Consider the following 15498-nt stretch of genomic DNA (forward strand, 5'->3'; position numbering starts at 1 on the left):
AACATTTCGTTGCCAAATCCACTAGATACAGGGCACCATGTACTAGCTCTACTGGTTTCATGCAAGCCACAGGCTAGTGGTCTAGCATGTCTGTCGAAGTCTGGTTATAAGTAGTTAATATTGGCTAAATTATGATGAGTTAAATTTTTTTTTAAAGGTATAAGGTGGTATCCTCAAACCTTTCTATGTATTACTCTTAAACCAGGTTCTCTATTTTTTTCATTAATAATACATTTAAAAACTGGATATGACCACTAAATTAATAAATTGTCATAAATAGAAATTGTGCATTGGCTTCAGTGTTATTTTGCCGAATATATCCATTTTTTTATTAATTAATGATCATTATCTAAACACAAGACAGTAGCATGGAGTTTGAGATTAGTTATAATCCTTTACCGTTGTTGTCTAATAAATAAACCAAAAAATAAAACACGACAGGTATTCGAATTTATGAAGTGCTAATCCCTTCCTCTTTAATTATCATTGAGTATTGATGTATTATTCATAAGGGAAAATATTCATTAATTTACGAACAGGAATAATTTTAGACATGTTTAGTTTTTTCCTCTTCGTTAGGGTGCAGAATGTGTCAGAAGAAGAAGGAAAGATTGGTGATGGTGAGGAAAACTACCGGGAGGATTCGAGGAGATACTCAAAAATCAAGAAGTTGGAGAGGACGAGGAAATGAGAGACATAGTCGAGCTCAACATAGTAGTCACTCAAGAAGCTGGAATACTCAGAGTTTTATATATAAGGGTATGGATTCATACCTCAAATGGATCTCAAGTCTAGTTATGATACCCATTAATCCGTATGTAAGTAACATAAGCTCTTTCAACGAGTTTTAAGGATATTTTTCTAGTATGATACAGTGATATTTGAATATGGTTTGTAATAATGTTCTTCAATTATATTTATCGAGAAAATTAAATACTTCAACTCTCTATATATGCATTCATTCCAATTTACTTTTTAGAATGATAATCCGGTAAGAGCCTTTGAAAAAAATATTAGGATGTTTAAATTTCCTGATAATGGCGTAATACCGCTCACAGAAAAATAAATAGAAAGATCGTATTTATCAATCTTTGAACAGTAAATTAAGAGTTAGATAGATAAAACGGTTTCACAAATTCTTGAGCCAAGAAAACAAACATTTAAAACAAAATACCAGTAAGATAAATATAAGGTACCTGAAATCCTCAAGGGCCTGAAACCTTTTGATAGGGTTCCCCCCAACTATACGTACTTAAATTAAGCAAATTAGATAGTTACATGATATGGAGAATAATGACATTAAATACATATATATATACATTCATTTTGTAAATAAATTAATTGATGGAATTAAACACACTGACAAATAAATTTACATTGATATTTTGTTTTTCAAACTAATAGAGCAAATTGATATAGGGTGAATCACATGTACATAAAGTATTATCTTTTATTGGCCTTACGTCACCAATTGAACTTCACATGGTATAGTCGGTAGGATCCTTAGCCTTTTCATAATTCACATGGTGCAGTTGTTTTGAGCCTTCGCTTCTTCAAAATTCACAATGTCCAAGAAGTTGCATTCAGCACTCAAAGGCATCCTAAATCTTCGGAAGAACAACTACACACTTTCATTTCTAAGGTCCAATAAAGCGATCCTCAAGCCATAGACACCACATCTCGCTTCAATTATCTCCTTTCAAGCGTAGAATACAAAGGAGATTCCCTTCGCGAATAGGAACATGTAAAGGGGAAACATGAGCATCACTCCATAGAGCTACCAACGCTAAGCTAATGATTATTTGAAATTAATTTGATTTGTTTATTTTGCTTCCCCTTTCCTTCTCCAAACTTATCTATTATAAAATATGCTTTTTGCTTGTCTAATTGTATATTTTTATTCTCTATTAGATCCTCATAAATAATTATTTGGACCTCGTAGGAAGTATAAAGGATTTATGTCCAACGGATCTCCGTACATGATCTACTTGTTTGTTTGTATACATTCTATGTACACTGCTCTTGGATAATAAGCTTATCAGCCCTTAGCAGGAGAACAGCAGAGATCACGTCTACACTTAATGAACTTCATACATTCTAAGATGAAAGGTAGCAAAAAATGTCAAATCCTTCAAAAAATTTATTTCAGCATGTGTACAATGCAGTTCCATTTTTAGTCTGAGTCTTTACACCCCTAATTCGAGAGTCGTCTCAAAAGTTTCCGACCTAACAAAGATACAAGACATTTTTTCTGAATGTTTTATTTTATTTTTCAAGATAGTCTCCTTTTAATTCTACACTCTACTATCACAATGCTCCCATTTCTGTAACCCTTCCAAATATTAATCAGCATTTTATCCACAAAATAATTGTAGAAGAGACAGTTTTTTTCTTGGCTCAATTACTCCGAGTTGGATTGAATTAGAAACGTCAAATTTGAAAAAAAACAAGCCTTTTTATGTCTGCTATTGTTTGAATATATTTAAAGGTTACATTTTCAAAAACAAATATTTGATGACAACTCCATTCTCGATTTCATCCATTTTCATAAAAACACTCCCGTCAACTCACTCAAACGGGTGTTAGATAACAGCTGCGTGTCCAAAAGGGCTGAAACTTTGATGAGTAATTGTCAACAGATGCTACATATGTAGATGTTTTATCATTTAACCTATATTAATGTCAAAGTGCAAAACTTTTCAGAACACCCTATTATTATTTTTAATATAACGCGCTGACAAATAACTACGCACGCCTGTTGGTAAATATGAATCCTCAGATAATGAATCAAATAGACAGACAAAATTTGTTTATTATAATTTGTAATATATCCTAACAATATGGTGACGACATTCAAATTGTATTATATATATGTTTAAAGTATGGAAAATAACTATTAGTATAAATACATAATTTGTCGGCAGATCTCTCCCGAAATTCCAGTATGTTTATTTGTTACAAGCATGAAAAAAAAAAAATATATATAAAAAATATTTATTTATGTTTATTTTTTTCTGTCCAACATCATTTTGCAAGTTTCTTTTATGTAGGTGCAGTATTTGTACATACTTTAAATATAGCACGCGTACTCTTTTTTACCCTTCCTTTTTTTGACTAACTTAAGGTTATTAAATAGACTTTTTAGGTGAAATTATTAGTGATCATTTTTTTTAATATACCAAGCAAGATTCTTCTTGAAAAGAAAAGTTTAACTGAGATGGACTCCAATAAAATAGTATTTGGACCTAGGGATTGTTTTATATTTACTTAAAGAAGTTGGAAATTGTTGATAAGAATAGTAAAATGAACAAATTAAGGAAATTTCAAAGGAAGAAATAAAGACTGGGACTAAAGTGTAAGGCTATGGGCCTTAAAAACAAGAGTGATTGCTTATCTTTGTATTGATTGAAATACGGGATTGTAATCAACACTCTTTCTCTTGAAATTATATTTGGCAGATCACAAAACAAAAGGACTTGTTACTTTAGTAAAAAGACTATAGAAACGTGGATTAATTTTTTACTTGTAAGTGAAGTTATGAAGGAAGTTTGGAATCCCACGACAAAAACATTTTATTTATAAATAAAATTGTATTTATGTGCGAAATATTACAGTTATATACAGCAGAGAAAATACTTATTTGACCCCTAAGTTTGTCCACAATTTCTGATGAGGTTTATTACATCTCTGAGGAAATAGAAAATACACATACAGGGAGTTAAGATCATATCGGCACTTGTATGTGCCAGTGATTTTTTTTATGAAGAAATGTCCGAGGCCGTCTCTTTTTTTTTGCTGTGAGAACATAAAAATTAGTGATGTTTTGGGCATTATGGCGACAGTTGCTCCAGATATACAGAAGATTGAATTTACATAGGAAGAACTGTGTCCTAGTCCAAACCATGAAAAAGATTTGTAAATCTGTTCTAGTGACTGAATTCTCAGACACGTCCCTGAAGTGCCTGAGGGAGAACTTCATTGGCTTCATTGGGAAAGAAATATGGTCCAAGCAGTCTGGATCCAATGGATTACTTTGCTTAGGGGTAGGTTTGAATCTAAAACAAATCGAACGTCTCATGCCATCAAGGACTCTCTGATTGCCTACATCAAGGAAATAATGTCCAAAATGTCAACACCTGCTCCTCTTTACAGGGTCGGATCCAGGCCGCGATACATCAAATCAGCTCTTTCTGAACATTCAAGTTGATTTTCAAGTAAATCCGTAGAAAACTGTGGTCCCAGTGACAGTTTAAAGATTTTTGAAAAATGAACCAATTTGATCTGAACGCCCTGTATAATGTTTTTGTAACTAATTGCACGATTTCACAGTTATTAAAAAATAGTAACTCATTAATGCACATAGAGCAACTAAAATTTCCCGTAATACTTCGAAAAGTAGTAGATATACTGAAATTAATGGAATTGCTATGGATTTTTGAAATTTCTCTAAAAAAAAAATGGAATTTTGAAATTTTTTTTTTTTGAATTTTAATTTTATTGCCTCTTTCATTTCACAACGATTTTTCTACAAAAAAAACTGCCTTAAGTTGGAAGGAAAAAAAAAAAAAAAAAAAGGAAGGGTGCATCAACATAAAAACAACCTCGAACAAAAATCAAGAATAGGAAGAAATCTAAATTTATATTCTTACTTCATATATTCAATACACATATAGCCCAATATTTGATGGACAGGTTGCATTCAATTACAGATTTTTTATTCAAATTTGTAGAATGATTTCCTATACCTAATATTTTTTGATATAGTTTAAAACCTATATTTGATTTAAAAGTTTTATATTTATGACTTATTATGAATTAAATAGGCCTTCAAACAAAATCTACAAATCTATGATTCTGTGATTGTGAATATCAATTTTGGTTACTTTAAGTGCAATTTGCAGCATACCCAAAGGGGTAATAAGAATAATTTCTCGATAGAAATTAACGATAATTCTTATAAGAGTAAAAATGTAATTGCACGCGATTTTTATGAAAAAAAATAAATATTATAGCTTGCTTTTGTATTGACAGACCACATATTTTCTATGAAACTCACTCGACAGCCCTCAAAAGTAAAAAGCCAACCAGTAGACGACATTAAATATGAAAAACACAAGTGGAAATGCAATGAGAACAGCCATGTCCAAGTGACAAGTCTCATCCTTTTGTATTGGAGTGGGAAGCTTCCGAAACGTTTTAATTTTCATTTGAAGGAGAATCACGGCATATTCTACGAGAGCTCCAAAGACGAAAAAGATACAACATATCACCCAGGACTGCATGGCGTTGAGTCCATCGGCCTTTGGGGAGTTTGTGGTCGTTGTGTTGAAAATATTGACCTAGACAGAATGGATCACTTTTATTATTTCATTTATTATTATTAGTGGTAAAGAGAAGTAAATGAAGTTTATAAGATTTATCCCTTATCCAATAAATAACATTCATTCACACAAGGTGGTCACAATGTAGAATATATCTTTTATCTACCTAACATTATAGTCGTTAAATTATAGTCATGTAGTGACAAAAAAGTTTAATCATTCTCTGCCAATCCTTCAATCTTGATTCAATTAAAGCAATAATAGAGAAGAGTTTTTTAACGATAGGGGAAAGTAAGAAAAAAAAAAAAATATCAATAAAAGTTTGGAAAATAGAGACTTTTTGAAAATCAAAATATAAAAACAAATAATAAAAAATATAGTCAGAACCATTAAAAAGAAAAGAAAAAAGAACACAATAGAAGCGGCAAGAGGTGCAAATTATTATATAAAGAAAACAGCTGACACGTAGAGTATAATTTGAAGTTATATTTGTTTGTTTTTCCTACATTAATATTCAGGATTTCTAATTAAAAAAATGATATTCAACTCATATTGACTCTGACGATCTAATAAAAAGTCAATCAATCAACTTATTTATTATAGCCTACTTTAAAAATTCATCTCTAGGGATAACATATTATACTCTAATGCGAGTTTAATTCGTTCCTGGATAGAGCTCGTAAGTAGAAACAATTTATCTTAAAAGAAACTAATTTTCAAAGAATAAACTTGTAGCTATTCTCACGTCCCATTTTCAAATCTCGACCAGTTTGTATACTAATAAAAAGCCTCATATGTTGACGCATATATTCAGAGCTGTATAAAATACAAGGACAAATGAGGTTAAGATAATATGAATCTTGAAGAGCCTGCTCCTTTTATAATTACTACCTGAAAAGAATTTTTTATTCATTAAAGCTGTCATCATTATTTTTATCTTTGAAGAGAGAACAAATAATTATGTGTGTGTGAAAGAAAAGAAGTGAATTTCAGGATTTGTTGTGGAGTTATAATTGTAAGCCCTTGTTGAACTTAAAATTGAAGATGGGCATTGCTGTAATTCATATCTTTATCATTCCTGGACACGGAGTGGGATTTATTTTTATTTCCTTCATCTCATAGCTACTCGCAGTTAAACATTTTTCAAATTGTGAGAGGGATCGCATTAATTTTTTGTTTCTTTTTCTAAACATACCCGTATCTAATATTATACATGTCAACATATAATTATCTTCAGAAATACTTTTAATTGTGACTTACAGCATTTTTGACGCCTAGTCCAAATATATCTTTATATTTCTTCTAGCACGTACAGTTTTTAAGTTGAAGCTAGTTTTGTTTTTTATAAGTTTGCTTATTTATATGTAGTAAAACAACAGATTTGAGAAAGCCTCTTTGTATCTAAATGAGATTCTTTTAAATAATCAATGAATCTACGAGTCTCAAAATTTGTACACATAGGTATATCCCTCTTATTCTTTTAAAATATAGTATATTTAACAAGAGAGTAAAAATTGTCATTAGGTTTTCAGGTGCACCATTTCTGAAGTAGCTCTTATGAATATCGCTATCATTAACAAACATACTGCACTATCAAAAAAGATGATTCATTGCCCATTCTAATCTTCCTCCTCTCCCCCCCAGATGAATGCTTAGATTTTATCGTAGAGGACAAAAAAAGTCCTGAAGGTGCAACTTGTAATTCTCAATATAATTTTGATAATGATAAGAATAATAGATAATTATTTTTGATAATGTTGATAATTCTCAACATTTGTAGTGTTATTACTCATTAATGAAAGGAAAATATTGTAAAAATATATTTGAACGCATATATTATTATTTTATTATGTCTTTTTAATTATATCACAAAACTAGGCGAGAATATATTAGTTAGGAGGAGATGTCAAAAAACTTCAAAAAAATAATGAAACAAATATCTTCAAAATTAATATCAAATAATATTTTGTTTTATGGATTTAAGCATAAAGTTTTACTTAAATAAGCAAGAAATAATTAATTATTTCGAAGAGAATACAAGTTTCTGAGAGAAAAATTACATCTATATATTCATAGTATAAAAATTAGATTACAAAAACAACAAAATTATCTATATTTTTTCTTGCTTCATACATATTTTTCAATATTCAAATGTCTGTAGGGGAAGATTCGACATGATCCGTTATACATAAAACATGTCCTCCCAGTATCTAAAAATAAGAATCCCCAAAAATTAACTTCGTAATCCTAACAATTTAGAATATAAATGTATGGGAGGTGATTGGCTTAGCTGCCATGGACTTCGTTACCTTTATTGTATAATGCAACCTTTCCTCCGATGATTAGACAACAAAAAAAGTCCAAAATCAGTTAGTCGTTCCCAACTATGGAATTATTAAAAAATAAACGTGGAGGAGTTGTTCACAGCTTTTATAGAACTAATTCAAATACAACCAATCAACGAAAAGAAACAGAATCATTGTCCATTAATAACAAAATACACTGTATATTTTAGTTTTAACGAGGTAACGTCGTGCATTGCGTTTCATTTGATTAGCTGTAAGCAACAACGAGAGAAAATAAATAAACATAAAAGCCACTCCGTCTATAGAAGGGAATTTAGGATGGAATTACCCTGATGTCGATCCCCACTTCTACATATAACTTATATGCACGCCATCACTATTACTCAAAGTGTTTCATGCTCACATGAGCCAATTATTATATTGTACTTAAATGTTCTGTCTTCAAGAATTATAATCATAAACACTTTGGAAAATAAAAACCTGGCCAATTTTTTCTTTTTCTAGGCCCCGTCTATTCATTCTTCTCTAAATAAAAGTGGAGGGCTTCTCTTATTATTTTACTAGAGACAGGTTCTAGTGCAATATATGCCGGAGTCCTAAACGCTTCTTATCAACTTTTTGGATCCGGAACTATTTTTTGGTCTTTAGCAAAAGTATGAAATTGTTCAAAACGATATCATTTGAGTGGAGCTGACCGACAGACGTGGTCCCTTGGTGCTTGAAATATGCAACACGACTTCTCAGACGAGCATTAAAGTTAATGGGCTCATCGGGCCCCAAAAGTGGCGAGTTCGAGACTTTTTGTAGTTGCAACCTAAACATTATTTTTTTATTTTTCAAAGGTGTTACGACTATTATTTAATTCTTGAAAAGGGAAATAAGTATAAAGGTCGTCTGCTCCTGAATGACAAAGAGTAACATAGAGGGTTGGTTAAGGAGTCTTGAGGATCGATATTAGAGTAATCCTATCTTATGTTCTTGCTGGATATAGAATGGAATTTACGTATATTTACTTCTACTCATAGCTGCACCAAAACATTAATCAGTTTGTCAGGATTACCATGTTGATTTTTGGTTTCTTTCTTTTTTAACATACCCAAAATGCTACCAATTAGTAATTTCCTCTTTTTTTTTTTTTTTTTCTAATTTATAGACTTGTATTGGTTCGGCTCAACAAAAAATGTTTTGCTTCGAATACTCAATTTTTCCTTATTTCTACCAATCAAATAAATTCAGAAACTTACCAATAGATGATAAGGAAAAAAATAAACATATAATTGTAGATAAAGCCTTCAAAAAAGGATTAGAAAGCTTTTATTTTTCCCACATCCATTTTCTGTAAGCCAATAAATTTAATTGTTCCAAAGTTCCTTCTATTAGAGCCATAAACTCTAAATATAAATTATCTGTGTTTCAACGTACATACAAATACTATCCTGGGTGAAAGCCATAAATTAGGAATATGTCAATCCCCCTTTATTTTTAAAGCAAACAAGAAATCATTAGTTTTTTCTCTATATTTTTTATTTTCTAGAGATTTCAATTCAGTGAAATATTTTGATACTAAAACTACTTTAAAGCTTTTTTTTACGGATTATTATTAGTTTAGATAGACTCTTAACAATTTTTAAAGACTTTTAATTGATAAATGAAAATTTGTCGTTTTGATTAAAGACATACAAATTATATTTTTTACTGTTCATTAGACTTATAGATTCAATTCTAGAGATCTGGAACAGTCATGCAAAGTTTTGATTTCCCCATGAGTGAAAATAATAGTCAACCTCATTTTGCATGCGTAATTTTTCCATGTGTCTAGAACTTTAGTATAGTTTTTCTCAAAATTGAGCGTGAATTACATTTGTATCCTTCGACAAATTAATATTATCGATTTCTATGAACAAATAATTTTTATTAACACATTGGGTGAGTTGAAAATTGCACTTTAAGTAGCCCAAGTTGATTGTTTTAATAAAATAATAAAAAATTAATAGATTTTATGTATTTGAAATGGGACTGCCGTCAATGATTGGGGGTTTTCCCCACATCTTGGGTTCTTGGACTTTAGTTTCGAAAATGTATATAATCTTGGATTTTTTTGTATATAATAAACTAATAAGAACAATTACTGAGTAATTTTATTTGCTCATTTCATTCAAGCGTAACTACTAGTAGATACAGTCTTGTACTGTATATTATATACACGTTTGAAACCGTATTAAAGGGGTATTTTTTAACCATTACGGTGCAAGCGGAATTTTAAAAGCGTTCAGCAATTGTAAAAACAAATCTATTTACTATTTCTGCAGCATCTGTTACAAAAGTTAAGCTAGCTTCAAATTGAATTTTAGTCAGAGCATTTTAGACTACATGTTTTGTATATCATGATATCATCACTGAACAAAATATATTGAGTTTCTTTGTCTATGATTAAATACTGGAATCAGCTGAACTGTTGGAAATCGATTCAAATAATTAAAACGACTATAAAAATATTGAAGAATTTCATCCAAGAGATAAGGCATCATCACATATGATGAATACCACGTTTGATAAAATAACTACATAATATATAATTTAAACATGATTGCTTAAGTTCCTCGTAGAGCTATGTAATCAAATATGAAAGATATTTTTTTTTTGGTAAAAATGGGATAATTACAAAGTTAAGGTTAATAAATCCTATCGTATTATAAAACAACAGCATTTCAGCACCATGAATTATTCAATAAGCTGTCTTTTTTCCTTTACTTGTACGGACACATACAAAAAATATCTTGATTGTCAATAGAAACTTTATCATTTATCTGTAACCAATCATTTGCAAATATCTACAGAAATTTCTAGAATAAAGATAAGAAAACAAATCATTATATTAATATTCTTGCAACCTTGTTTTTTTAAATTTACATTTCCGGGTTTAAACGTCTGGGGTTTAGTTGAAAAGTTAACTGGCTATATAATCTAACCGAAAATTAACTTGTTCATCACTTACTAATATTTTTGTGGAGGTCAGCTTAAAAAATTAAAAAAAGCTGGACATGCAGGCTCTAAAAACAACCCGAACACTATTAGTGATAATCATAAAAGTAACATGAGTATAGATTCAAAGAATATCAAACGCCAGTGTGTTAAAAAAAATCACTAAAAATTAATGGGGTACTTCTTCATATCTAGCAATGATATAGAAAGGAATTATAGCAATGTCGATGCTCGATTCTACTTCGAGTCCAATAGGGACTTACATGAATAAATTCACAGCAAATCCTCAAAGTTTTTCTTTGCCTTTCATACACTAGTGATTAATTTATAATTATTTTTCTCTCTTCAAGAATAAAAGATTAATGATGACAGATTTTGGTAAATGAAAATAATTTCAAGTAGCAATTACAAAAACATCTTCAAATTTGCTACTTTTTAACCTCTGAATATTATAATTGATCATTGATGATATATGGTAAGACTAAAGAGACTCTAACTCGAAGCAAAGATGCTAAAATTATTCCCATATATATTGATAGATATACAATCGTCTATTTGCGCTATGAACATCTTTTGACTCGATTAAAATGAATTATGTGTATGTACATATATAAAATAGAGGTTGTGTGTCTTATATAGGGGCCCACATTATTAGACATACATAGTAGGCTGAAATTTTACATAGGTGTCTTTTTTTAATCTGGTGCGTCAAAAACGGGGATGCCGATTTTTTTTTTTTTTTTTGGGGGGAGTCATTCAAGGGGGCCTTTTTCTGCTTTTTATGCAAGGAGATGAGATAAGGGGTTGAGTTATAAATCAAAAAATCGTTTACATATGAATTTGACTCATAAAAATATTAAGTTTAACTGAAATATCATTCATTTTCCGTATAATTTTTCAATTTTTTTAATCAAACCTCAATTTTCAATTTTCCAATAGAAATGTCACAAAACGATGCAGTTTGTACAAACAAAAAAATTTAGGCTCTAAAATTACAACATAGTATTTTTTTTACTCCATATATGTTGGTATGTTATTAGAAGATTATAATACAATTTTCGTTTTCAATTGAAAACTATATATATATATATATATTAAAATGCTAGACTACACCAAAGGGATCTAAACATTAAGAAGGAACAATATTGACCATTGTTAATGTGATTTCCCTCTCCCTCCTTGTCTACAGTAACACCGGTTAATCCTTTGTTACTTTCTTCATAAATATTAAAAATAGTATTAAAAAATCATATTATTTATTATTTTGTAATTGGATCCCAAGATTTCCTGGTATCCCGTAATCTAAAAATATGTTTCAGAGGATCCCGCTCAAAAATAATTTATCAGGACATAAAATACTCTAATATCAACGGTTATTATGAATCAGAGATTTAAAAAAAAACCTAATACATCAAGTTGAAGTCGTGTCATTGTCTTTACTCACAAATTCAAGTCTTTGAGTATTTTCATCGATTCCAGTTTGAGCTCTCGAGTATATTAAGTCAAAAAATAGAATGACTTCCGTGAAGTTTACTAAGCATTTATAATTCCAATGTATATGGGGCTTTAAAGATTGAAGACTACTATATCTCTTAGAAAAAATTGTGAGGGACTTTGTTAAAAACTGTTCTGAAATCCAGGAAAGACTCCAGTTTTAGTGTTTGAGTCCAAATCAAGTCTCAAATTTTTGATTGTAAGATCACGTGAAGTCGCTAATCTTTAAAATATGGACTCAAGTTCAAGTAAAGTCAAAGTTCCAACTTTTGGGTATTAAGTAAAAAGAAAAAAATTAAATATTTAGGTATAAGAAACAAACAATTAATTTTTCAAACTAAATTATCAAACAAAACAAAAAAAATCGGGCTTCTCTCGGTTTTAACATTTATTGTTCCTTTACAGTGTAGTTCAACCTTGTTTAGTGGAACTCAAATTAGCTGTTGCTATTTTGTGAATAATTCCCAACTATTAATTTTTCATTAGTGAAGGGGGTATTACATAACTCGAAATTTATACAAATGCTTCAAAAAAATTTTGAAACTATATTTTATTCATTTTAGGATTTATTTGTCAATCTCGTCATTTTAATCGAGGGTTCGTGAGTTTAATTAATAGTTTTTCATAAACTTCCTTCCTTTATTTTCCTTTTTGATTTATTCTTCTTTTATATGAAATGACTAAGGCGTACAATGGCAGATATTATTTTATTTAAAACAAGGAACTTCATCAAAACAAATTTAATTAGTATTATTTCATAGAATTTTGTATAAAAAAAAATTAATGTGTTTACTATAAAAAAAAATTTGATCTAGTTGAAAGCCAAAACTAATTTTGTTAACACTATTTTGAAATAAGGATTTATTATGTGTTATATATTTACAAGTAATTTTAGCATTTAAAATTGATAGTTTTAGGACAATTGGACGAAAACATTTTTTGCGAAGGACAATTTGCCAAATGCCATTTTGCCGAAGGACAATTTTTTGAACAGACTCTTCACTGAAGGACAATATGACAAAAGGACAAATCGGCAAAGGACTATTTGGGACAATTGACAGACAAATTATATTAAATTTTATTGATAGCTACGATGCATATTTTAATTCAATTTAAATATAGTATAATAAATAGTTATTGTTGATATACCATGCATCACAATCAGCTAGAGCAGCATAGTTTTGCAAACAAATATCACATCAAAATGACACCCAAAGCTGAAAAACTTTGGGCCCTTGCGGGGATGAAAAGTTTTTTAAGTAATCTATAACCTCAAGTAACTTAAAAGCAGTTTCAATTTTTGTGGCTTTGAGGTACAACTTCCCTGCTCAGCCCATTTCTTCAGAAAGAAAAGGTAGGAATTGCAGATCGAAGATGCTCCATGTAGGCATTAAAAACGAAATCGTTGAGCTTGAGCATTTGCTCCTCTGAGAAAGTCCTCAAGCTAGCTTTTCTCCAACATGTCACACAAACCGCCATAAAGGCATCCTTGGCTTAGTGCTTTCTACTTTCCCTAAATATCAATCATTTAACATGGCGTGTAATATGCCTTTTTACGCATTTAGATGACATTCTTAATTGATAATGCAATAACAAACGAATAAAGGATACTAAATGTGCACATTTAGTATCATTTGTTTTGTTTTGTTTTGAATTTGTATAATACCCCACATGGGAGATTTTATATCAGTTCTGAGAACTGAGAGTGATATCTACAAGATAAAATCATAATATGCGGGGAAAAAAATACTCATATGGCGACCAGAAGCTTCAACAAATTGGAAGAACCATTTTGTTGGTGATTTAAAATCATGTTTTGGACCAATTTAGAAATTGTAAAGTTAACGACTATGGTTCCTTGCCTTTAATGTTTTATTATCAACAGATTCTGAAAGCCAGGTGTGATAGTTTTTGATTTCGGGGTGTCATTTTGATACTATATTTTTTTGAAAAAAAAATAGCTACTCCAGCTCAACCTGACATATAATATGTGTTCTATTGCAGGATAACATTTTTATATTCATTAAGGATCATTTTTTAAATAAAACACAGTAGTGTTGTGTTTATGTCTACCGCCTTCGTGTTTCTAAGCAACAAGGACCCCTTCAAATACATCCTTGCCCACTGGTTGTGTACATTGATGCACTATGCCCGAGGCAGGTTAAGTCCTTCGGCTTCCCTAAGCATCAAAGAACCCTTCTAATATCCAATATATACCCGACACATCAAGTTGCTCAGGAAAGTGATGGGCCAAAAGGCCCTTGAAACTTTACCGCCACCACGTTGCCAAGCACTGAGGATCTCTTCTAATATTCTATGATGCACCCTTGCCAACTGTTTGTGTACAATCCATCCCTTAGAATTGGACTTGTGTCATAGTATATTAGAAAAGGTCATTGATGCTTAGAAATGCGACAGTGGTAAAATTTGAACAAAATTAATGTCCAGCATTTCACTTGTACAACCTGAGGGCATGGGTGTACTTTTGTATATTAGAAGGATTTATGGATTCTCAGTGAATCTGCGGGTGAAGAATTTAACCTACCTCAGGCCTAGGGGTTCATCTGCTCAACTTGTGGTGTAATATATTCTTTGAAACGTGGTGGTGGTTAAGTTTAAACTGCTTTGGGGCCCAGCACTTCACCTGTTCAACTTGAGGGCTGGGGATATTGAATGTGGTATTTCATGTCAAGTTTCTTTATCAACCAATAATTTTATCACCGGAACACAATATAAATTGAAAAGAAATTGGACACGATAATAATGTAGTCCAACGAAATTACTCAAAGAACAAAGAATCAAGGAACACTTAATAATTTATCTATATGACATATATAGCATATGATGAACAATACCTATTAAAATTATATCATTTTAAATTGAATTAAAATATACAATCGTATATATCAATAGATTTAAAATAATTTTTCGACCAAATGCCCCAAATGGTCCTTCGGCAAAATGTCCGTTTGACAAAAATGTTTTCGGTTCAAAGTTTACTCACAAAAATTGATATGAACCAGTGCAAAGTGGATGGAATTGTTGAAAAAGTGATATAAAATTTATTTGACATAACAATTATAATCGATCAACGGTATTTATCATGTAATTAAATAAGTTTCATTTTTGGGGTTTATTTTTTAACCCAGTTTACTAACCGTGCTATAAAATGATCTTCACTAACGTAGGGTTAAATGAAGAGTATTCTCACTGTGTTGGAAAGAATTTGACTCATAATAAACTAATTTTAGGGATTTTTTGTTTTTAGAGGAAATGTTAAAACATCTATAGCTTTAATATATTTCTCAAGCTCTCTTGATATATTGAACTTTGTTCGGGAAGCCACAACTGTTATGAATAGCAAACCCCTTCTAGTTGAATATTAAAGCAAAAAA

General features: G+C 30.5%; 1 protein-coding gene across 1 annotated transcript in view; it reads right to left on the bottom strand.

Moving 5' to 3' along the window:
* Positions 1–2796: 2796 nt before the first annotated feature.
* The window catches only part of LOC121122948 (glycine receptor subunit alpha-3-like), a 72281-nt gene continuing 59579 nt past the window's right edge, over positions 2797–15498 (bottom strand). The window contains exon 7 of the mRNA XM_071890688.1: positions 2797–5339. Coding sequence (XP_071746789.1) covers positions 5067–5339 — 273 coding nt within the window. The 3' untranslated portion in view covers positions 2797–5066. The remainder of the gene's footprint in view (positions 5340–15498) is intronic.

This window comes from Lepeophtheirus salmonis, chromosome 8, assembly GCF_016086655.4.
Source record: "Lepeophtheirus salmonis chromosome 8, UVic_Lsal_1.4, whole genome shotgun sequence".
Taxonomy (NCBI): Eukaryota; Metazoa; Arthropoda; class Copepoda; order Siphonostomatoida; family Caligidae; genus Lepeophtheirus; species Lepeophtheirus salmonis.